The following is a 22,076-nucleotide window of genomic DNA, read 5'->3' as shown; positions in this document are numbered from 1 at the left end:
ACTTGCATACTCTCTAAAGCAAGTATATACATATATATATTCCATGTATACAAAAATACATGAAAAGAACATTATTTAAGTTGCATAGTCAAGCACTCAAAGACTAGGAAATACCAGATTTATACTTGTCTGTGCAACTTTAATTCATCCTCGTGCACCCAACCGCTGCACTGACTGAAACACAGTCCTGTGGAAAAAATAGCATGTGAAGCTATAATTAAAGACTGTACCATAAAACATCAACAAAAGGGAACAGATTCAAGATTACCCAGAAATCTGACATTTCCTAACTTCTGAATGCTTAATTTTGCAGCCTAAGTAACATTCTATTAATGTAGTTTTTCATTTGCGATTTCCTAGGTTTGAGGCACTTGGGTGTTTTTTAAATGAATAAAGGTAAAAACAAGTTCATGTGCAACTGTGACAATCTCCCCACCATGCATTAGCAAGAGGATTTGAAAGGTGTGCCTGCAGTGCTGCACCACAGATTGCTACCACTTGAGCCACAGGACCAGGGCCGTCTCCAGGTCCCAGCGTGCCAAGCGTGTGCTTGGGGCGGCATGCCGCGGGGGGCGCTCTGCCGGTCGCCAGGAGGGCGGCAGGCAGCTCCGGTGGACCTCCTGCAGGCGTGCCTGCGGAGCGTCCGCTGGTCCCGCGGCTCCGGTGGAGCATCCACAGGCACGCCTGTGGGAGGTCCACCAGAGCCGCGGGACCGGCGAGTGGCAGAGCACCCCCCGCGGTATGCCGCTGTGCTTGGGGTGGCAAAATGGCTAGAGCCGGCCCTGTACAGGACCACATACTATACCAGGCACCAGCAGAAGGGGATAGACTGCTGTGTCCAGGTGCTGGTTCCAGGGAAGCCTAACTGAGGTCTCCTCCCTCCACCTTTCACATCAATGGTTGTGGGGGAAACTGTTGTGCCATGTGGCATCCCCAACCACGTGCTGGGTCCAGGAATGGTTGGAGGGAGCCCACCCGGCTCTCTCTTTCTACTCTACTACTGGAGGAGGTGGGAGGTTCCTGCTATTTGTAAGGCCCCAAGAGGGGAACATGAGCCATCTATTGGGCTAAGGTTGTGAGGGGGAGAGAAGAGGAGCCTGGCTTGTTCTCTCTCTCTACCCTGCTACAGCAGCTCCAGATATTCCCAGATGTTTTCAGAACAGTGTGTGGTGGGCCAGACTTAGAATAATTTTTTTTAGTTATTCTTTTGGCATGCTGCCAAAGTCTTCCTAACAGGGCAAGAGTTTATATCTCAACAAAAGCTTAACAGAATTTCAAAGGACAAAAATCGCACTTCTGCACCCACAGGGCTATCTGCCTGCTTAACATCAAAGGTCTGCTGCAAACAATGGAGGTCTGAAGATTCTCAGAAGGTAAAGGTCACACCTTAAATGTAGGTATCACTGCCAGCTTCCTGTACAGTAAATTTAAATTCTACAGCTATTTACAAAGGTTTTCTCTGAAGCCAGAGAGCTACAAATATTTTTGTTTTTAATTGAAAGTCTAAGTTCTGAGAAAAAATGTTTATAACCTGTAGTTCCAGAAAGTAGCTTTGAGACCTATCTTGAGACCATGACCACCCAAGGCTGAGAACCATTGCACTATGTCAAGCATCAGAAGAGGCATCTGTGCACCCTTCCTAGAGAAACTGTCCTATAGGTAGGGCCCTACCAAATTCACGATCCATTTTGGTCCATTTCATGGTCATAGGAACTTAAAAATGGTAAATGTCATGATTGCAGCTATTTAAATCTGAAATTTCACAGTGTTGTAATTGAAGGGGTCCTGATCCAAAAAGGAGTTGTGAGGGGTCACAAAGTTATTGTAGGAGGGTTGCAGTACTGGTATGCTCACTTCTGCAGTGCTGGCAGCATTACCATCAGAGCTGAGCTGCTGGAGAATGGCGGCTTCTGGCCGGGAACCCAGCTCTGAAGGCAGAGCCACCGCCAGCAGCAGTGCAGAAGTAAGGATGGCATGGTATGTTATTGCATTGCCACCCTTACTTATGCGCTGCTGCTGGTGGGGCTCCGCCTTCAGAGCTGGGCACCCGGCCACCAGCCTCTACTCTCCGGCCACCAGCTCTGAAGGCAGCAGTGAAGAAGTAAGGGTGGCCTGCTATGGTATTGCCACCCTTGCTTCTTTGCTGCTGCTGGTGGAGCACCATCTTCGCAGCTAAGTACCCAGCCACCAACTGCCACTCTCCAGCCACCAGCCACCACTCTCCAGCCACCAGCTCTGAAGGTAGCAGTGAAGAAGTAAGGGTGGCCTGCTATGGTATTGCCACCCTTGCTTCTGTGCTGTGGCTGGTGGGGCACCATCTTCGCAGCTAAGTACCCGGCCACCAACCGCCACTCTCCAGCCACCACTCTCCAGTCACCCAGCTCTGAAGGCAGTGCAGAAGTAAGGGCAGCCCCCCTAAAATAACCTTGTGACCCCCCTGCAATTCCCTTTTGGGTCAGAACCCCCAATTTGAGAAATGCTGGTCTCCCCCATGAAATCTGTATAGTATAGGGTAAAAGCGCACGAAAGACCAGATTTCATGGTGGGCCATATTTCACGGTGGGCCATATTTCACCGTCTGTGACATATTGTTCATGGCTGTGAATTTGATAGGGCCCTACCAATAGGGGAATTTAAAAAAAAAAAAAACTGAGGCAGGGTAACAGTGGTGGGCATGAAATATACTAGCCCCATGCAATTTTAACCCTCAGAGACAGTGAGCAGAAGGAGTCATCATCTGACTGACTGTTGTCCTATGAGAAAAAAAAGAAGTTAGAAGTCTCAGTCCACTGTCTATTGATCTGAAAGTCTTCATCGTCAAAACCATGATCACAGTTAGTACCAGCTGGCAACTTCTTAGAAAAGAAACAAGAGAGTAAACAGACATGGAAAAACTACCATCTCAACATTAGAGGTCCAGGTTGAGACCTCCAGGTCAAATTTAAAGTACTTGGGAAAGATGTAAGGAATACTCTACAGTACCACTGTCTGCGCTGTTCTCTGTATAGAACACTACAGTTTCTGGCACTGTAAAGGCTGCAACCTTCCCATGTATCAATTTAAACACAAATAATTTTTTTAATGGAAGTCACATTTACATTATTTGTACACTTTTTTGCACTTTCTTTTCTGGTAACAGCATAATAAAATTACCTCCCTGCCGTTACATTATATATTTAAATAGATATAGTAGGAAAGGTCAAAACTTCCAAATATATTTATAGAACATGAAGAAATAAAAACCAAAGTAAGTTCTTCTGAGATTGCATTTTTAGCTTCCAAACAAAATTTTAACCATACACAGCAAGATGAAAGCTACATGCACACACAAGGAATATATGTTACCACAAAGATCAAACATGAAGCAAAACTAATTCCATCTAAATCTCCATTACATGTCAAAAGCAGTTAAATAAACTTTGCACTAATCAGGCTTGGACTGAACTTTCTCTCCGCAGTGTTGCATAATATGGTACATCGGAGTAGGCAACTTATGGCATGCGTGCCGAAGGCAGCACGCAAGCTGATTTTCAGTGGCAGTCACACTGCCCAGGTCCTGGCCACCGGTCGGGGGAGGGGGGGACTCTGCATTTTATTTAATTTTGAATGAAGCTTCTTAAACATTTAAAAAAACATATTTACTTTGCATATAACAATAGTTTAGTTATATATTATAGACTTACAGAAAGAGACCTTCTAAAAACTTTAAAATGTGTTACTGTCACGCAAAACCTTAAATTAGAATGAATAAATGAAGACTTGGCACATCACTTCTGAAAGGTTGCCGACCCCTGTGGTACATCACGGGGCCTTTTACACCTTCCTCTGAAACCTGGGGTACTGGTCATTGTCAAAGATTGGATACTGGACCACAAGGATTATAGATCTGTTCTCATAGAGCAGTTCCTATAGGACAGAGCTATTAAAACTCATTTTGATTAAATGAATGCATTCAGTCCCTATGGATAGCAGAAGAATGACATTAAAGCAGCCAGGTTGCTGTACAGAGTAGAGAAGCAGCTTCTTAGTATCCCCTTTAGGGAAGTGTGTGTTCCTAACACAATTCTTTATTAAGACATGCTGCATGCTATGAAAATGTTTGACAACCCCTGCATTAGGGAATCACTGGTGCCCGTCAGTGTCCTAGCACAGTTAACTCGAATGTCCTTCCAGTGCAAGATCTGAGGGATGACCCAGGTCCTACATTAGATACCTTTGGGTGCACACCAGTACTAATGGGGCTGCTTAGAAATCCCAATATATTCCATTGAAGGCCTCGAGGTATATGTCAGTCTCCTGAGAACAGCTCAGAGCCTACCAACTCTGCATACTAAGGCCCCGTGGGGTGCATGTGCCCACAGGAGCCCTCAGCACCCCCCCGGTTCTCCTGGCGAGGTTCCCCGGGGTGCATGCCACTGCCAATGCCCAGGGACCCCCCAACACCTCCACCTTCTCCCAGCAAGGCGTCCGGGGGTGCACGCCAGCGCCTAAGGGAGCCCATAGCACCCCGGAGTGCACACCAGTGCCGGAAGCCCACGGCCCGCCCTATGGAGCCCCCTTGCGAATCTCCGCGTCCGGGGGAGGGCGGTTACCTGGAGGTGACTTTGAGGGTGACCAGGAGGGCGCAGCCCAGCACGATGGCAGCTCCACACACCAGCTCGGGTCTCCGGGACATCTGGGCAGCACGGGACCGGGGCCGGGGCCGGGGCCGAGGGGCGGCGGAGTGGCCGGAGCCTCCGCATAACGACATCACCTCCCAGCCCGGGGCGGGGCGGGCCAGGCCAGACGGGCGAGGCCGGGCCGCTGGCGCTCGTACACGTCTCCCTACCCCCGGCCTGTCAGGGGCGCCTGGGGCGGGGCGGCTGCCGCACACAAGCGAACCCAACGTCGCCACGTCTCCTCGCCCGCCCCGGCCCCCACAGCAGGCGCAGGCAGGCCCGGCCCCGCGCTGCGGGAAGCGCCTGGCTGAGGCCTGCCCGCAGCCAAGCGCAGAGCCTGGGAGGCTGCGCCTGAACCGCTGAGAGAGCGCGGAGAAGGGAGCCTCAGGCCACCCCCGGCCCCAGCTGAGGCCTCCTCGGTGAATAGAAGTGGGTGGGGAAGGTCGGATGTTAGGAGCACGCCGGGGCTGCATGAGGAGTACGTCGCCGCAGAACCCAGGCCCTGTCCAGAGCCCAGGGTCCCAGCGAGGCCCAGGAGACGTGGGCGATACACGCCTCTTTCCTGTTCAACAATGGTCAAAACACCAGGGACACTCCAGGAGAGCAGCGAGGTGTGTGGACAGGGGTTGCGGTCGGACCCTGCAGCCCATAGGTGCTGGAACTAGTGCGGTACCACTCCCCAACATGAAGTGGTTTCCATCACATAAAGGGTTTACAGTTTGGTTCAATGGCTGTCAGCATCCCTCGCCACAAAAATTGTTCCAGCACCCTTGCTGCGGCATGAAACTCCTACCAAACCCGTTTTCTTGCATTGTTTCTAAATATAAGCCAAACGTCTAACCTCTGTGGTTGTGAAGCAACCCTTCCCAAGCATGAAACCTATTGGTACACAGGCTGAGTTGAGTGTCATCTGAATCTTCAGCCAGCTCCGGTGCCTGATCCTTTTCCACAGCCACTATTTAGTCCTCTGTGAGCAACAATGCGGAAGAGTGGAGACCTTTTTTTGTATTGGTCCCAGCATAGTAGATGTTTGCTAAATTTTCAAGTCCTCTTTGTTTCACTCTTGTAAGTATATTATAGGTTTAATAAATCCAGGACAAGTGAAAAGAATTGAACAACACCCTTCTGTGAAGTGTTTCCTCAGTTGAGTGCTGTCCACAAAAAAGGAACTCATGCTATGTTTAAAGCAAGATTGGAGGCTTTGAACAGTAAAGGGGTCTTGTTTATACAGCCTTGTTTCATGTGATCTCTTATCCAAGGTAACTTACAATAAAAAGAAACAGCTTATTGATGTCCTATTAGGTTTCACAGCTAAAGGACCCTTCTCCAGCCTACCGGGAAGATTCACTGAGCCCAGAACTCTAAAATAATTATGGGGGACAACAGAAAAAGACAAGTGTGAAGTTCAGAGGATCAAAAGTAGGAAACTCTAAGGGGACACTGAGCAGAGAACACTGGGCAGCACCCACTGCTCCTCCAAGGTGTCAAGGGAGCTGGCAGATGCCCCCCAGAGGAACTCTGCCCAGATGGGTAAACAGAGGATCGGAAATAGGCCCCACAGTTGCAGAAAACCCCCTCAGCCAACATCTTCTCCCTGGTATTGTAGACAGTCACTTTGACCATCATTAGGAGGAGACTGACAAGGAGGTTCCCTGGCTTTGTGGGTAATGGATAGGGTATGCATATATAACAAGGTGGGGAGAGAAGTGTAGGCAAAAAATGCCACAGTAGGTCTAGAACAAGCTGGAAAAGGGGCTTCAACCTGGCGCACTCAAAGTAAACATGTGCCAGGGTCTCCCTCACACAGCAAAAGGGACAAGTATCGAGAATGCCACCTGAAGTAGTAGTCAACTAATATGCCCAGTGGACTGTGGGACCAAAGGTGGAATATAAGCTGGCCCACCAGGGTTCCTCACTCTCAATATGTGGCAATAGGTCCTGCTACTTAGTATCGGGGCAGGACACAAGGGTGAGGAAATGGAGAGTATGGAGCATGAGCATGCACAGATGTGCCCTTGGCACAGTTCAAATGCAAACCAGCTGCAGATGGCCCTGCTGGATCAAGGTATGTGGGTAGGAAGGCCAAGGGGGCTCACAGGGCAAGGACCCTATACAGACCTAGAGGACCTGAGGGGGTGGGGAGCACTCTCCCACAGGACCCGCTTGAGGTAAACCTGGGACACAGGCAACAAAGCTACCCTTACCTCCTGAAGTATGCACCAGGGAGTACAAAGGGTGGAGAGCCCTAAGCACTGATTCAGTGCCAGGAGAACAGCTTGTTGATGTGGGTGGTAAGTAAGTTAACTGAAAGGAGAAAAGAGGCAGGAATGTTTGCCAAATAGAAAGAACAGGACCAGTAGAGAAGTTCTATTTCAATCTTAGAAGTTGATTAAAACAAACTAAGACAAGTGTAATGAAGATTAGTGTTTCAACAACTGGTAGTTCAGGGTCAAGCCAAATATTCTACATTACTGGTGTACCCTATCGTAATTTCTGTATGACAGAGTAAAGTGCATTTATCATGCAAAGGCTTATGTTCTATTTTTAAAGGTATCATCTGAATCCACTGTACTTTTATTTCATGGACCACAAGAGACAGATCAATATCCAGGCTTGTTTTTAGTGTGCAAGTACTTGAACGTGCTGATTTTGCATAATGTAAAATGTATGGAACTAAACTATGGCCTGAATCCTAGTAATCACATTTAAACCATTGAAATAATTCTTAAAAGCTTTCCCAGTGGAAACAGATGACCCAATAAAGGAGAAAATTAAAAAGAAAGTGGGTTTTTTGGGGGGAGTGGGATTAAGAAAAGCACAAATGAATGTCAGGAATGAAGCGGGCAGACAGATCTGCAGTAAAGACAAAATGCAGTAAGAAAAGATTTCATAGTTGTGACCCAGAGGGTAACCTTGTTCAGAAGTGACATTTCAGAGTGAAGTATAACTCTTTTGGTCTTTCACTGCTGGATGGGGCCTATCTCTGAAGTGGGTTGTGAAATATGATTCACTTGGGTGGGAGGGGAGAAGAAAAGAGGGGGAAGAGAGATAGTCCCCAATATAAGAGGCTGGGAACCATATGCTTCTAATACAAAACTTGATAGCACTTTGTCCCATTCCTCTGGGGGTGGACACAAAAATAATCTGCTAACGCAAGCTTTACTGCTTTATTTTTAAAATGCACTTTCTGACCTAATCAGTGTTGCCCAACGTGCAGTACAAGTGACCACTCAGTCTACAGTGTAGAAAATCTATTCCTAACATTTGCCCTTTTTGGGTTGTCAACAGCAGTTCCAAAGCAAACTATTCCAAGAAATCAGCTATAACTTGAAGATAAAATCTAAACAATTATGTTTAGTTTAGTTGCTCACAAGGCTTTTCTAATAGGCAAGTAACTGTTTCATGCAAAACAGAAGTCAATCAGAAGCAACATGCAGAAAGTAGCTTTATGTAAAGTTATCTTTATTACAGGTAACATTGGTTCATACAATACACAATACTGACATACAAGTGTAATCTTTCAAAATCATCATTTAAACAGCAAAGACCAAGAAACAGAATTTTAAGTACTTGATTTTCAAAAAAAATCAATACATTTTTCTCCCAAGATCCTTTTCAGTAAGTTATATTGAAATATACAAATAGAGAAAAAATACCCATTCAACATATACTGTAGTTAAATGGTTATTTAGCTTAAAATCCTTTTTAATAAGAAAATCTTCTTTAACAACCTACATAGAGATAAATAGCAAAGTTTTGTTTTAAAGAAATCCTCTTCATTAAAACATTTAAAGAATTTTCATCCATAATTTTCTTCTTAGCCCAAAACACCCAGTGTGTTTTGTAATTTTACCATAAAGTTTTCATCTGAAGGACCAACAGTAGAGGGGCTTCCTATACATTATAACCTCTCCCTCCTCCTTCCCCTCTTTCATAATGTTCTGACCAACAGAAGGCGAATAAGCATGTAATACTTTATATCTTATTTTATTAGTTCACCATTCTGTTTCATGAGAGCACAGACAGGTCTTCTGAATCCCCCTACATCTACTATATTTTGCTGTTCAGGAGGAACAATATATGCCAATATAAGCAGAAAACCTGCTTTTGATTACTGTCAAATTTTCTGGTTTATGCTTCCATAAGATAACATGAATGCATCATTTTAGTATTAGTTTAAATCTTTAAACAAAAAACTATATTTTCCAAAGTCATTATCATTTGGAGCAATCAAATGGTCTTTTCTTGCTTTGCTGAGCTTCATTCTTAGAACATCTCTTCGTTCTTCCCATTCACGAAGCTCTGCATTTCCATGTGCAAATTTACAGCTGTTTCCTTCAATGCAAGTACCAGCCATATATCTGTTAAAAAAATTAAATTGGTGTGTTATAGTTTTCACAAAAGTATCACAAATGAATTATCTGATTTTAAAAAGGTCTTAAATATTTTCTACTAGCCATGTTTTTCATATAATTAGATCTTTATTAAAGCAGCACAAATTCTCTAGGAGGGAGGTTTTCTTCTCTCTAAAATGAAGATGCATCAGTTAAGTTTACCCTCTTTAATAGTCTTTGAGACCCAGGTTGGGGGGGGGGGGGGGGGGGGGAGTCTTTGGGAGGACAGAAGCCAAAGCTCTGGCCTTCCATCCCTCATTTCTCCACTTTGCCCAAACACACCCTCTTCCAAAAAAATATTAACCTATCAATTTTTTAATTTTATTATTAGAATCCCTGTCTGTGACAACCATTAGTTTCTCTCTTTATCAATAAAATGAAGATTTTAATATTGCCACAGAAAATGCCTGCACTCTGGAGCTCCACCCTTAGATTCCAGACTCCAAAGCCAACCAGACTAGCTCCACTGATTTAAAGCATGTTAACTCGTCCACCTGAGGCCAAGTGGCTTGTGTGCAAAGGCTCTGTCCTCCAAGACTGGAATACAAGACAGATTAGTAGAATCTACTAGCCAGTGTTGAGAAAGCCAGCAGGCCAGTTTGGTGTGGAGGGCCCTTTGGAACATACCTGAATTTCACAGATAGCTTCCAGTGACAGTATTTTCTGTGACAAGTGAATATCTGATTTGCAAAGAACATCCCCATAATTTCAAGATACTTTGTTATATGAGAATAGTGGGTGGGACTGCATACATTTCTTGTATTCTACAGGTAATTCATTAAGGAAAATAGAGAGGTATATTTATAACACTGTATTTATAACATTGTACCAATGCTATTCTTTAAATAAAGTTTTATTCTAACACAAAAAGGCTTGAACCTTTCCCCATGGCTCCACATCTGGCACTCACCACACATTAAAATACACTAAATATCTGGTCACTCAGATATTCATGTTAAAATATTGATATTTAACTGTTTGCTTTGCATAAGATTTCAAGAATGCAAACACTAAGAGTGGGTGTCAAAAAAAATCAACGTTCACCATCTCAGGTAACTTTAGTAACTATAGCATCCGCCTATATTTGCTATAGCACAATTGTGAGTGAGCAACTTTGACATCTCAAATATAAATGCTACATACCTATCACAAATGTTAAAATATCCAGTTGGAAACCGATGCTGCCAACAGTTTTGATCATCCTCAGTGTGGAATACCTTCTCCTTATGCTTTTCTGAAGAGATGTGACCTTGCCATTGTTTCTCACTATTACAGTTCTTTCCACACATCCAGCAGTGAAAGTCCACCTGGTTTACACACATTAAAAAAAATTAAGAAAAATCAATATTTCATGCATAGAATTGCTCCTTAACACAGTTTAATATTGGATTAGGTAAAGAAACAATTAGGCCTGGTCTACACTGGCTGTGTGTGTGTGGGGGGGGGGGGGGGGGGGGGGAGATATCAATCTAAGTTATGTAACTTTAGCTATGTGAATAACGTAGCTGAAGTCGATGTACTTAGATCGACTTACCATGGTGTCTACTCACTGCAGTGAGTTGACTGCTGCCGCTCCCCCATTGACTGCCTGCGCCTCTCGCCGAGCTGGAGTACAGGAATTGACGGGAGAGCACTCGGGGATCGATTTATCGCATCTAGCCTATACGTGATAAATCAATCCCCACTGGATTGATTGCTGCCTGCCGATCCGGCCGGTAGTGAAGACATACCCTTATAGGCTAATATACAGCAACAAATTTTAAAGTCTGTTTATATGGAGTCATCATCTGAGGTTTTTAACCCCTTCCCCAGGCTCTGTAGATTCTGAAGAGCAGCACTAATGCTCAGTCCACAGCATGACTCCACGTTAGCTAACTACAAGCATTTCAGAGACACAAGATGCATGTGGTAATATCTTCCATTGGACCAACTTCTGTTAGTGAGAAAGAGCAGCTTTTGAGCTTACACAGAGCTCTTCTTCAGGAGGAGGAGGAGCTCTGTGTAAGCTCATCTCTCTCACCAAACAGAAGTTGGTCCAATGGAAGATATTACCTCACCCACCTTGAGTCTCTAGTATCCTGGGACTGACATGGCCACAACACTGCATACAAGGATTTCAGTGACTGTTGTATGAGCAAGGAACACAGTATTTGGTATTAACTGCAAAAAAATTCCAGAGTTTAGGATAATTACTTAACCTGCATTACTTACTGTAACTTCAGCATAGTCAGTTGGCATATGAATTTGCTTCCCATTTTCTTTGTTTGCTTGAGTAGCTGTATCTTCTTTTTCTGGTTTTTGACTCTTTAGCCACATTTCATACAACTGCTCCATGTCTTGAACTAACAAGAGCAAAAGCTAAAATAAGTGTTCAGCAATTAAGGCAAGAGTGAGTACAATACGTAACTTGAGTTTGCAGACATAATTTGGAAATAAAGGCACAGATCTCTTTAGACCCCATGTAGTATAAGCAGAAAAGAAAGGACAAATTGCAGACCTGAAGGGAGGAGAGAGAGAGAGAGAGAGAGAGACAGTAGCTAATAAATGAGAGCTATGTGAATCTTTGGCTTCTTAGCCTGACCCACTTTCTTCCAAGACATCTAGGCAGGGGAAATTAACATTTACCTAATATGAGTAGCAAATATTTATATTAGCTATCACCCAAGGCCCCAATTGCAATTGGACCCCATTATGCTGATCTGTGATTTTATCATTAATCCCGTTATTAGAGCTAGTCAAATGCATTACAAACACGTTTCCGGATATTTATCCTGTCGTCTCATTTGCAAACCAATGTTAGTATCAGTTAAATTATTCAATCTTTGTTCTTTGTGATCAGTCACATGGTATTATTTCTCCCTAATAACCTCCCTGATTGGACAACATAATGTAAAACCCAAGAAAGAATAGTGAATACTCTTGATTACATTTGAACACTGGTACTTTTGCAGCCAGCCAGCCAGCCCCCTTTATATAAATAAAACCCAATTTGCAAAAATGGTAAACACAAATACAGCTGATCTGAACAGGAATTTGGTACACTCAAACGGTTGAAAATTGTGTTTTTACATTCGACTAACTCTTCTACTTACTCAAAAATCTTCAAAGCAAAAAATTGCACTGGCAGTAATTACTAATTTCAGACACATAATGGGTCACCTGGTATTTATATGAACCTATATTAAAATGGTGTTACTATGTATTAGACACTAATTTTGTATAATGAGAGGCAGGTTGGGTTTACTTGAAGAAAAATCTACCCACCAGATTGCCTAGGGAGGGCTAGAGGAAAACTGACTGACTAAGAGAGATGAAAACGAGAAAACCCAGGATTTACAGCATGTATGTATTTAATACCCTTACACATTTTTACTTACTACTATTCTCTTTCATATAGGTCCACATCTCTCTCTCCTCAGGACTGTGAGCAAAGGAGCAGTTTCCAACATATTGACATTTCTTGCCTGAAGCAATATGATTGCACAACTAGATATGAATAAAAAAAATTTATATCTTTTAGGCATATGTTAAGTGATGATGGGTGATGAAAGATCTTTGTAGCTTTACTTCAGGCACATTAGCTTTCTGATAAGCAAACAAGCTACTACTATTATAACTCAAATAAATAGCTATCTTCCAAATAAGCTGTCAGAGCAGTAGTTCTCAACCTATGGTCCACAGGCCGCTTGTGGCCCAATCAGCACACAGCTGTGGACCATGTGACATCCTCAGGGCCATACAAGTAGTATTGGATGCAGCCCATATAACATACTGATCTTATCTAGTCTTAAAAAACACCTTATGAAGCACTTGTTACAGAAGGGCTCATCAGTCTGCAAAGCTAGCAGAAAATATACGTTGGATGCAGACAGTTAGGACTTAGAAATCACACCATGATTAGAACATAACATTTTAGGTTTGTGCTGTATTTCTATTATACAGGAATTCAAATTATTTACTTTTGACAGTACTCCAAAAATGTAAGGTAAAATTTACGCATTACATTATTAGCTGGATGCCTCCCATTCACTGTAATAAATCACACAATGCTCTTCCAAAACAGAGTACTTTTGAAGTAATGAGTTGTCAAAACCCAGGAAGCAGGATTTTGCAAACTCATCTTGACAATTGCACAAGACGAAATGAAATTCCAGGTCTCTTCCAATATTGTATGGAGTGTGTCTCACTCTCAAACTATTATGCACTCTTTTGATTAGGGTTTTATGAGAACTATATACATATTTTACAGACTTCAAATGAGATTACTTAATACTTTATATTAATACCTTCTATACTTTTATTACTGAAGTTTCACTGACTTGGAGGAGCTTCAGCAATAAAAAAAATGAGCTCAGTCCTTCCTAGCACCTGGATGTGCAGCTGCTCCAGTGACTCCCACTGATTTCAGACATTTCACACCCAGTGGCTGCAGAAATGGGGCCCTTTACTAGTATTTTCCAGTGACTTAAGTGTCTTAATTAAAAAGATCATTTTAGATAAACAAATACATCAAACTGCAAAGGCACTTGTTTCTTCGTGGGAAGAGGGCGAATGGTCATCCACTTCTTACGCTCATTAGACATCACCAGCACCACACGACGATCTTTGGTCCATCTAAGGAATAGGGAAGCATTCAAATACACAGAATACATCTACATACCATACTATTTGTCAATAGTAAAGATAATGATTGGACCTAAAGAGCCCCAAAGCCATATGTTTTAATGCAATTTATTTAAAGTCTCAAACACCCACCATGGTTGGGAGTTAAAGGAAAAATGAAGTCAGTATAAACTGCCAACTGAAGTTGTAACATGCATTTTTTATTTTTGATTATTAACATACTTTAAAGTCTTCAGCCTTTCAGCCCAAGTACAGATCACCCGAAAGATTTTACACAATGGTTTGCTGAGAGACATTATGCATTTGAAGTTATCTGTTACTCACAGGTGTCCTGCTTTTGCACTACAGTATTTTCTGTTTTTGTCTGGCTCTCTAACTTGACCATGTCTCCAGCACTGGGCACACACAAACTTCATTTTCAAATTTAGAGATCCATGCTTCATTTGGTTGCCAAGAATCTTAAATTAAAAAAAATTAAAATGGTGATTTGCATCTGCAGAGAAATCCATACATAAATCATTAGGTACCCCCGAAGATAAGAAAGGATTATAAAATGTTTCTAGATGTGTTATATACTAGACAGCTTATAAGTACATCAAAAAAGACCTAGATTTGCAATCTTAAAAACTAGAAGTTTCTGTTAATGACAGCATGTTAATTTTGTTTAGGATGCATAAATGCACCCAGAGCTTGTGGCAATGGGCATACATTTTCTTTATATAGCACGTTGTAAGTGAGAACAAACTACTAAAAAAAAAAAAAAGATTGATGCTAGATCCTCAGCTGAAGAAAGAATACATTTTTTAAGGTTTATATTCTGCTTATGACAAAATAAGCAAAGTGGAAAAAAGTAACTGCACATATGTAATGAGAAATCTGGAATTAGAAAAAAATCAGACTATCTAGAAAGCTTAAATTTTTAAAGGGGTCGGGGGGAACAAAAGCGAATCATTTGGGGCATATACTCGGGACAACCATGTTGTGATATAAACTAACAGTTAAATCATGTTATAAACATTGACATCAAAACCAGTACATCACCAATCACACTAGTCCCACATAAAATTTGCTTCCCGAGAAAGATGTGACTGGAAATACCTGTGCTCCATGTGCATTTGCTTCCATATTCTGCCAATATTTCTTGGATTCTTGAGCAATAGTATCATGTGAGATACCTGCAGGGGAGAAAACAAAGGTCTTAGACAATTATGAATATTTGGAAGTTTTATTCATATACATGTTCAAGTGCTACTGAATCCCCCAAAAAACAACTGAGGTTGCCAAAGAGACTGCTGTTACCTACCACAAGATTTACAAAAAACGAGCACTTAAAACAAGTTAAGGACATCCTTCAATCCTACACTGTCCACACAACACAAATACATTCACAGATGGACCAAAGTATCGTCTAAGTTTTCTGTTTAATTGCACCTTCCAAAACAGCCCATTTTCAAAATCCTGGAGCCAGATGCCTAAGGCCTTGGTGCAAACAACCACAGGCAAGCTAGCTGCAATCCTCTTGAAAACCAGATCATTTTTCCAAAAATGAGACTCCAGTTTATGTTCACAAGGCTCCTATAAAAACCCTCCTCATGTACAGATCAGCGTTACTCAGGAGAGACACCCCCCACCCCACCCAAAGACTTGCAAGACTCATAGACAGGATGTAAAAAACTGTCACATTGCCTTTAATGACAGCCATTCTTGCAACCACTTTTCCTCTCAGGCTCTTTAATAATTTCAATGTCCTCAGAGATACAGACTTTTACTGCACATCTTTCCATATAACTGAAGTCTCACCAAGGTTTCTTCTCCACAGTGTCCATGGAGAGGCTGAAGACTAAAGACATCAACTCTATCAGAATTTCAGAGTCCTTAAAAAGAAAAATAGGTCTGTGCCTAGATTTGGAGCAGGAGCAGGAAGGGGCTTCCAACTCAGGTGAGCATTCCACTTCTTTAAGTGTCCTCCAACCCTCAGTCTATAAATTATCAATTGGGCCTTGACTATGTCTGGACACACGTAGGAGAGAAGAACTCACATGGACACTCATGTTTGTGGGATGGCCTAACCCTTTTAATAGGAAGTTTATAGAGTTAAGAGAAAATAGCAGCTATCCTTGAACCTAGACATTTTGGGGGGCAGCAAAGGAAGGGAGAGCAGCTGTCCTTCCTTCCACAAAAAGGAATCCTCAAAGGCCAAGTAGAGATAAATGGGCTAGTGCAGTGGTTCTCAAACTTTTGTACTAGTGACCCCTTTTCAAATAGCAAGCCTATGAGTGCAATCCACCTCCTTATAAAATTAAAAAAAAAAAAAAAAAGCCACCACCACCACATATATTTAACATCATTATAGATGCTGGATGCAGAGCGGGGTTTGGGGTGGAGGCTGACAGCTCGCAACCCTCCCATGTAATAACCTTGCGACCCCCTGAGGGGTCCCGACCCCCAGTTTGAGAATCTCTGGGCTAGAGCAACAGAAAACTGGGGGGGACTCTGTACACCTCCATATGACTGTCTTCCTCTGAAACTTTTCTTGGCCTGGGGTCATCCTAAGTTGGCCGATACACTTCCAGACAGAGAGCAGAGCTGATCTGATGCTCCTTCTCCACAGAAGAAGCACATTCATGGTGAAAGTCTGGGCAAAAAAAAGGGACCCAACTATGGGACACCATATCATCTCCACATGCTCACACTACCCTTTCTCTGGGCATCGTCGCCACCTAGGATGATCACCCAACTAATATTTAAAGCAGTGTTCCCTCACACAGCAAGGTAGAGTAGCAGTGACGTCCACTGCAAGTTGGTTGGAGGGACCACCAAAATCATACCAAAAAACTTGATCATCACAATGAGGCAAAGAGGAACAGCCCTCAATTTAACCATAAGGAAATTTTGTAGCAACATTAAGCCATTTTAGAGCTAGCGGAACAAACACACTGGACTAGTTTAAAAATCAAAACTGGGTCGATGACCTGTAACAAAAAGATACACCTGATCAGTGTCTTTCATTCTCCTTTGCCTTCAAAGTAAATATCTCAATTTCTAGTCAAAGTAATTCTGTAATAAAACTAAAAACACGAAAGCTAAAAACCTCAAACACCTGTCAGGATGGTATAGATAATACTTAGTCCTGCTATCAGTGCAGGAGACTGGACTATAATCAGCAGGTCTCAGTCAGGGTCTGTAAGCCCTTTCAGGGGTCCGTAGGGCCCTGTGGCTGAAACCCAGTGCCCCGAACCCCAGCGCCCTCTGTGGGGCTGAAGCCAGCAGTAGCACAGGGCTGAAGCCAGCAGCCCGTGTTTCCCCTCATCCCTCAAAGCCCTGAGCCCTGGTGCTCCCCGCGGGCAGAAGCCCTGAGCCAATCGGCAGAGTTGGAAGGGGCGAGCACAAGCGTTTGGCCCCCTCAGTCCCCAAACCGCAGTGCCTTACTCAGAGTGGGGCAGTGTGGGGGCAGATCCACCCCCTTAGCTCCTCCTCTCCCCCAGCCCCATCCCTCTGGTAAGGCTGTAGGTGGAAAAGCCAGAGCTAGGCAGTGCAGGGCAGCTGCTCCTCTGGCTGGTGGGGCCATGGAGCGGGCAGCCGTGGCATTCTCCCATCTGCTGCTGGTGCCCAGGGTTGCTGCTGCTCCTCAGCTCCCAGCCCCCTTTGACCACTCACGCAGCCAGTAAGAGCCGCCCAGGTGTGGGGACCCAGCTCTGGGGCTGACAGAGCCCTCAGGGAGCAACGACGGCAGAGGGAGCCCTCCTGGCACACAGCCCTTAGCTATCCTTCTCCCTACAACCTGAGCTACCCCCCGCAACCCACACACAGCCCCTAGCTACTCCCTGCTTGCACCCTGAGCTACTCCGCTGCCTGCACACAGCCCCAAGGTACCCCTTGCCTGCACCCTGAGCGGTTTTCAGACTTTTTGAACTGAGTCCCCCCCTTTCAGTTCTATGTTTTGGTTGTGGCCTCCCACAACCGAGACAGCCTAGGTGGTCTGCTGAGGTGAATTGGGGTTGGAGGTGGTGCTTCATCCCTGCACCCCACTGTGTGGGACTGAGCCCCACCAGCCCTTGCCCCTGCAAAACAGAAGTCAAACTATGTCTGTCTACGTACAGGGCCCCCCCACCTGCTCCCAAGTGGCCCTAAAGTTTCTAATAGCATGTTGAGGGGGGCCTCAGCAAGAAAAAGATTGTGAATCCCTGGATTAGATGACCTTAAGGTCCCTTCCAGGCCTATGATTAAGAAACTTAGTTTTGAGTTAAAGCTAGTTTCCTAATTTTATAGGTCTAGCAATCTTACTCAATACCCACTAGCTAATAAAACTGACCAATTGTTTACTGGATATACAGAAGACTACAGGAGGTTGTAAGTAGAAGACGCTGACAAGTGGGTCAATTAATTGCATTTTTTTATCTTTTTGTACTGAGGGTAGGGGTAATATAATCCAAACATACCTGTCTCATTCTGCATTATCCAAACTTTGAGTTCTACGAGACTGTGTGCATAAAAACACTCATCTTCTCTTAAACAGCCATAACGCACCTCATGCCTGCACAGGTCAAGCTGACACTGAGCATGAAAAGAACGGATCTTGGAATACTTTACTGTAGTTTCTCGCAGAATGTGGACAAGGCACCTGTTTTTGAAAAGAAATCAATATTTTAAGCTTTCTGTAAAGTCTGACCTTCCTTGTGCATATGGAAAACATGCAACCTGACCATTCTTTCCACCTTATATATTTTAATTTTGACAGCTCTTTAAAAATATCTTATATACTGCTAGGCAGAGTAATCCTAGATCACTACTGTTTGTGTAATTTTTACAAGCAAATTCAGTGTGTGACTGTGAGGTCTTTCCACTTAAGGAATTATTAAAAAAAAAAAATTTGGAAAAATGTGAGTTTACATATCAGCATGCACCACAAACTGGTAACTTTGAGCTTTAAAGTAACAAATAGGCAGTATTCAGAGCCCTTTGTGCTCCTGGATTCTACTGTCATGGAAACTGCTATGGAATTATATAGACACCCAGTCTCCTTCCTCTGATGCATGTGTACACACAACTCCTACAGAAGTCAGTGAGTAGATTATGTACAGCCAAGGGCAGCATTTGTCAAGAACAGATTTTTAAGGCTAGAAGAGACCAAGAAGGTCAACTAATCCAACTTCTTGCATAGAACACAGGCCATAGGATTTTACCCCAGTAACCCTTGTATCAAGCTTACCTGTCTCTAGCTTAAGCAGAAATTACGTTGGGCTTGTCTATAGATAGCTGTAATGTGCACTGTAGGGGCACAAGGGTGATTTCTAAAGCACACTAGCATGTTGCACATTAACTGGTCCACGTAGACCCTACTGGCATAGGACTAAAAGTTTCCTAGTGTGCTTTAACATAGTACTGTTTCAAAGCTGTTGGCATGAGCAAAGAAGTTCTCAAGTGCATTTCAACAGGGTCTATACTGAGCAATTAGAGCACAAACACATTACTGCACTTTACAAAGAACACCCCTGTGGCACTCAATGCTGCTCCTTGTAGGTGTGCCCTTAAAAAGTCTCCAAATGATGAAGAATCCATCACATTACTAGGAAAGCTGTTCCAATGGTTACTGATAATTTATACTGCAGTTGCTCCTTGAAGCCCCCCAGTTGTTGACCACTGTGGTAGGTACTAGAAGCACAATATGTACCAAAAAGCTTATTTACCAATTTAAAAAATTTGCGTCTTATTTCCATTTTCAGTTAGTCTAGCTTCAAAATCCAGCCACTTAGTCTGCTAAATTAAAGAGTACTCTACAATATTAGAAATCTTTTCCCTGTACTGGTATATCTAGACCACAATAGCTCTCTCTTAACCTACTCTTTGATAAAAGAGTGTTACTCACCTTTGTAATTGTTGCTCTCCGAGAAGTGTTGCTCACATCCATTCCAATTAGGGGTGCGTGTGCCACGCACACCACTGGAGAAATTTTCTATCCTAGCAACACCCAGTGGGTCGGCTGTGGAGCCCCCTGGAGTGGCACCTTCATGGCGCTGGATATATACCCCAGCCAGCCCAGCACCCCCCCAGTTCCTTCTTGCCGGCAACTCCAACAGAGGGGAAGGAGGCAGATTTGGAATGGATATAAGCAAAACATCTCGAAGAACCAGTTAGTAAGGTGAGTAACCGTTTTTTCTTCTCCAAGTGCTTGCTCATATCGATTCCAATTAGGTGACTCCCACGCCTTACCTAGGCGGCGGGGTCGGAGCGAGATATTGCTGAATGCGGAACTGCTGAACCAAATGCAATATTGTCTTTGGACTGCTGGACTATTGCGTAGTGGGAGGCAAAAGTATGCACTGATGAACAAGCGGCAGCTCTACAAAATTTCCTGAACTGGAACTGTGCCAGGAAAGCAGCTGATGAAGCTTGGGCCCTTGTGGAATGGATGGTGAAGTGCACTGCTGGGATGCCAGCCAGGTCGTAACAAGCATGGATACAGGACATGATCCAAGAGGAGATACGCTGTGAGGAGACCAGGAGGCCTTTCATCCTGTCAGCCACGGCAACAAATAGCTGGGTCATCTTTCTGAACGGCTTCGTACATTCAATATAGAAGGCAAGGGCCCTATGAATGTCGAGGGAGTGCAGCCGTTGCTCCCTCTGTGTAGTGTGCAGCTTTAGATAGAAGACTAGGAAGAAAATGTCCTGGTTGACGTGAAAAGTTGACACCACCTTGGGAAGAAAGGCAGGGTGAGGGCAAAGCTGCACTTTGCCTTTATGGAAAACTGTGTACGGCAGTTCCAACATGAGATTTCTGATCTCAGTTACACACCTCGCTGAAGTGATGGTGACAAGGAAGTTTACCTCTCTTGGAAGACAGAGGAATGAGCAGATAGCCATCGGCTCAAACGGGGGGTCCCATGAGTCTGGAAAGGACCAGTTTAAGGTTCCACGCCGGGACCGGTTGTTGCACCTGCAGGTAGAGACGGTTCAGTCCCTTAAGAAACCTACTGATCGTCAGGTCGGAGAAGACACAGCGACCATGTTCTCCTGGGTGGAAAGCCAAACTGGCTGCCAGGTGCACCCTAACAGATGATAAAAAAAAAAAATTGCCAGACCCTGCTGTTTTAGGGATAGGAGATAGTCTAGGAGGAGAGGCACCGATGCCTGCAAAGGGGGGAGTGAGGCACTGAGCGCACCAGCGGGAGAAACACTTCCATTGGGCCAGGTACGTGACTCAGGTGGGGGGTTTCCTGCTACCTATCAGAACCTCCTGCACCAAGTGTGAGCAAAGTAGGTCCGACTGAGTTAGCCATGCAGCATCCACCCTGTGAGATGGAGGGATTGCAGGTCGGGGTGACAGAGGCGGCTTTGGTCTTGTGAGATCAGATCCAGCCAAAGCGGAAGTGGAATCGGAGCATCTACCAATAGCTCCAGCAGCATGGTGTACCAGTGTTGCCTGGGCCATGCTGGGACAACCAGAATCAGATGTGCTCTGTCCCTGAATACCTTGAGCAGGACTATTTGGACAAGTGGGAATGGAGGGAAGGTGTAAAACAGCTGGACCTTCCAGAGGATCAGGAAGGTGTCTGACAGTGAAACTGGGGAAATCCACTGGAGAGACCACCACATTTGGCACTTCCAAATGGTGAGTGAGGCAAATGGGTCGACCTGGGGAAATCCCCACTTGAGGAAGATGGAGTGGATGACATCTGGATGAATCAACCACTCGTGAGACTAGAAGAACCTGCTGAGGCAATCTGCCAGTGTGTTCTGGACCCCCAGGAGAAAGGATGTCACCAGGTGGATAGAGTGGGCTATACAGAACTCCCACAGGCAAATGGCTTCCTGACAGAGCAGGGATGACTGGGATCCCCTTTGCTTGTTGATGTAGAACATGGCTGTGGTGTTGTCTGTGAGGACTGCCGTGCAACGCCCATGTAGACGCTCCTGGAATGCCTGACACGCCAAGCGCACTGCCACCAGTTCTCATACATTGATGTGTAGCGATAGCTCAGCTCAGCTGCAGTCCATAGACCCTGTGTTCTGAGGTCCCCTAGGTGGGCGCCCCATCCTAGGGACGAAGCATCCGTAACCAGGGACAAGAATGGTTATGGGGCATGAAATGGGACCCCTTTGCATACAGTCCTGAGAACCAACCACCAGCAGAGAGAGGTTAGGACCACTTCTGGGACAGTGACCACCATACTCAAGCTGTCTAGACCCGGAAGATATACTGTTGATATCCAGGCCTGAAGTGGGCGAAGCCACAGTCTGGCATGCCTGGTCACATACGTGCAAGAGGCCATGTGCCCCAGAAGGCTCAGGCATGTTTTCACCATTGAGGCTGGGAAACTTTGGAGGCTTTGGATGAGGTTCACCAACAACTGGAAGTGGGCCTCCCGAAGGAGAGCTCAGGGCAGTCTGGAATTTCAGA

At 44.4% G+C, this 22,076-nt stretch overlaps 2 protein-coding genes across 4 annotated transcripts in view; both read right to left on the bottom strand.

The window, feature by feature from the left end:
* Positions 1-5,577, bottom strand: part of TXNDC11 (thioredoxin domain containing 11) — a 115,843-nt gene extending 110,266 nt beyond the window's left edge. The window contains exon 1 of one of the 2 annotated variants that reach the window (XM_032779647.2): positions 4,593-5,577. In XM_032779647.2, coding sequence (XP_032635538.2) covers positions 4,593-5,131 — 539 coding nt within the window. In that variant the 5' untranslated portion in view covers positions 5,132-5,577. The remainder of the gene's footprint in view (positions 1-4,592) is intronic. The other variant, XM_032779645.2, reaches the window with a different exon arrangement.
* A 2,522-nt stretch (positions 5,578-8,099) lies between these two features.
* The window catches only part of ZC3H7A (zinc finger CCCH-type containing 7A), a 55,529-nt gene continuing 41,552 nt past the window's right edge, over positions 8,100-22,076 (bottom strand). For both annotated transcript variants that reach the window (XM_032779652.2, XM_032779653.2), the window contains exons 16-23: positions 18,115-18,296; positions 14,774-14,850; positions 14,000-14,133; positions 13,561-13,666; positions 12,430-12,538; positions 11,264-11,394; positions 10,196-10,359; positions 8,100-9,019 (exon numbers count right to left, since the gene is read on the bottom strand). In XM_032779652.2, the coding sequence (XP_032635543.1) occupies positions 8,830-9,019; positions 10,196-10,359; positions 11,264-11,394; positions 12,430-12,538; positions 13,561-13,666; positions 14,000-14,133; positions 14,774-14,850; positions 18,115-18,296 (1,093 nt within the window). In that variant the 3' untranslated portion in view covers positions 8,100-8,829. The remainder of the gene's footprint in view (positions 9,020-10,195; positions 10,360-11,263; positions 11,395-12,429; positions 12,539-13,560; positions 13,667-13,999; positions 14,134-14,773; positions 14,851-18,114; positions 18,297-22,076) is intronic.

This window comes from Chelonoidis abingdonii, chromosome 9 (genome assembly GCF_003597395.2).
Source record: "Chelonoidis abingdonii isolate Lonesome George chromosome 9, CheloAbing_2.0, whole genome shotgun sequence".
Classification (NCBI taxonomy): Eukaryota; Metazoa; Chordata; order Testudines; family Testudinidae; genus Chelonoidis; species Chelonoidis abingdonii.
Note: the sequence above shows the minus strand (reverse complement) of the source record. Positions and strands in the feature narration are given on the sequence as shown.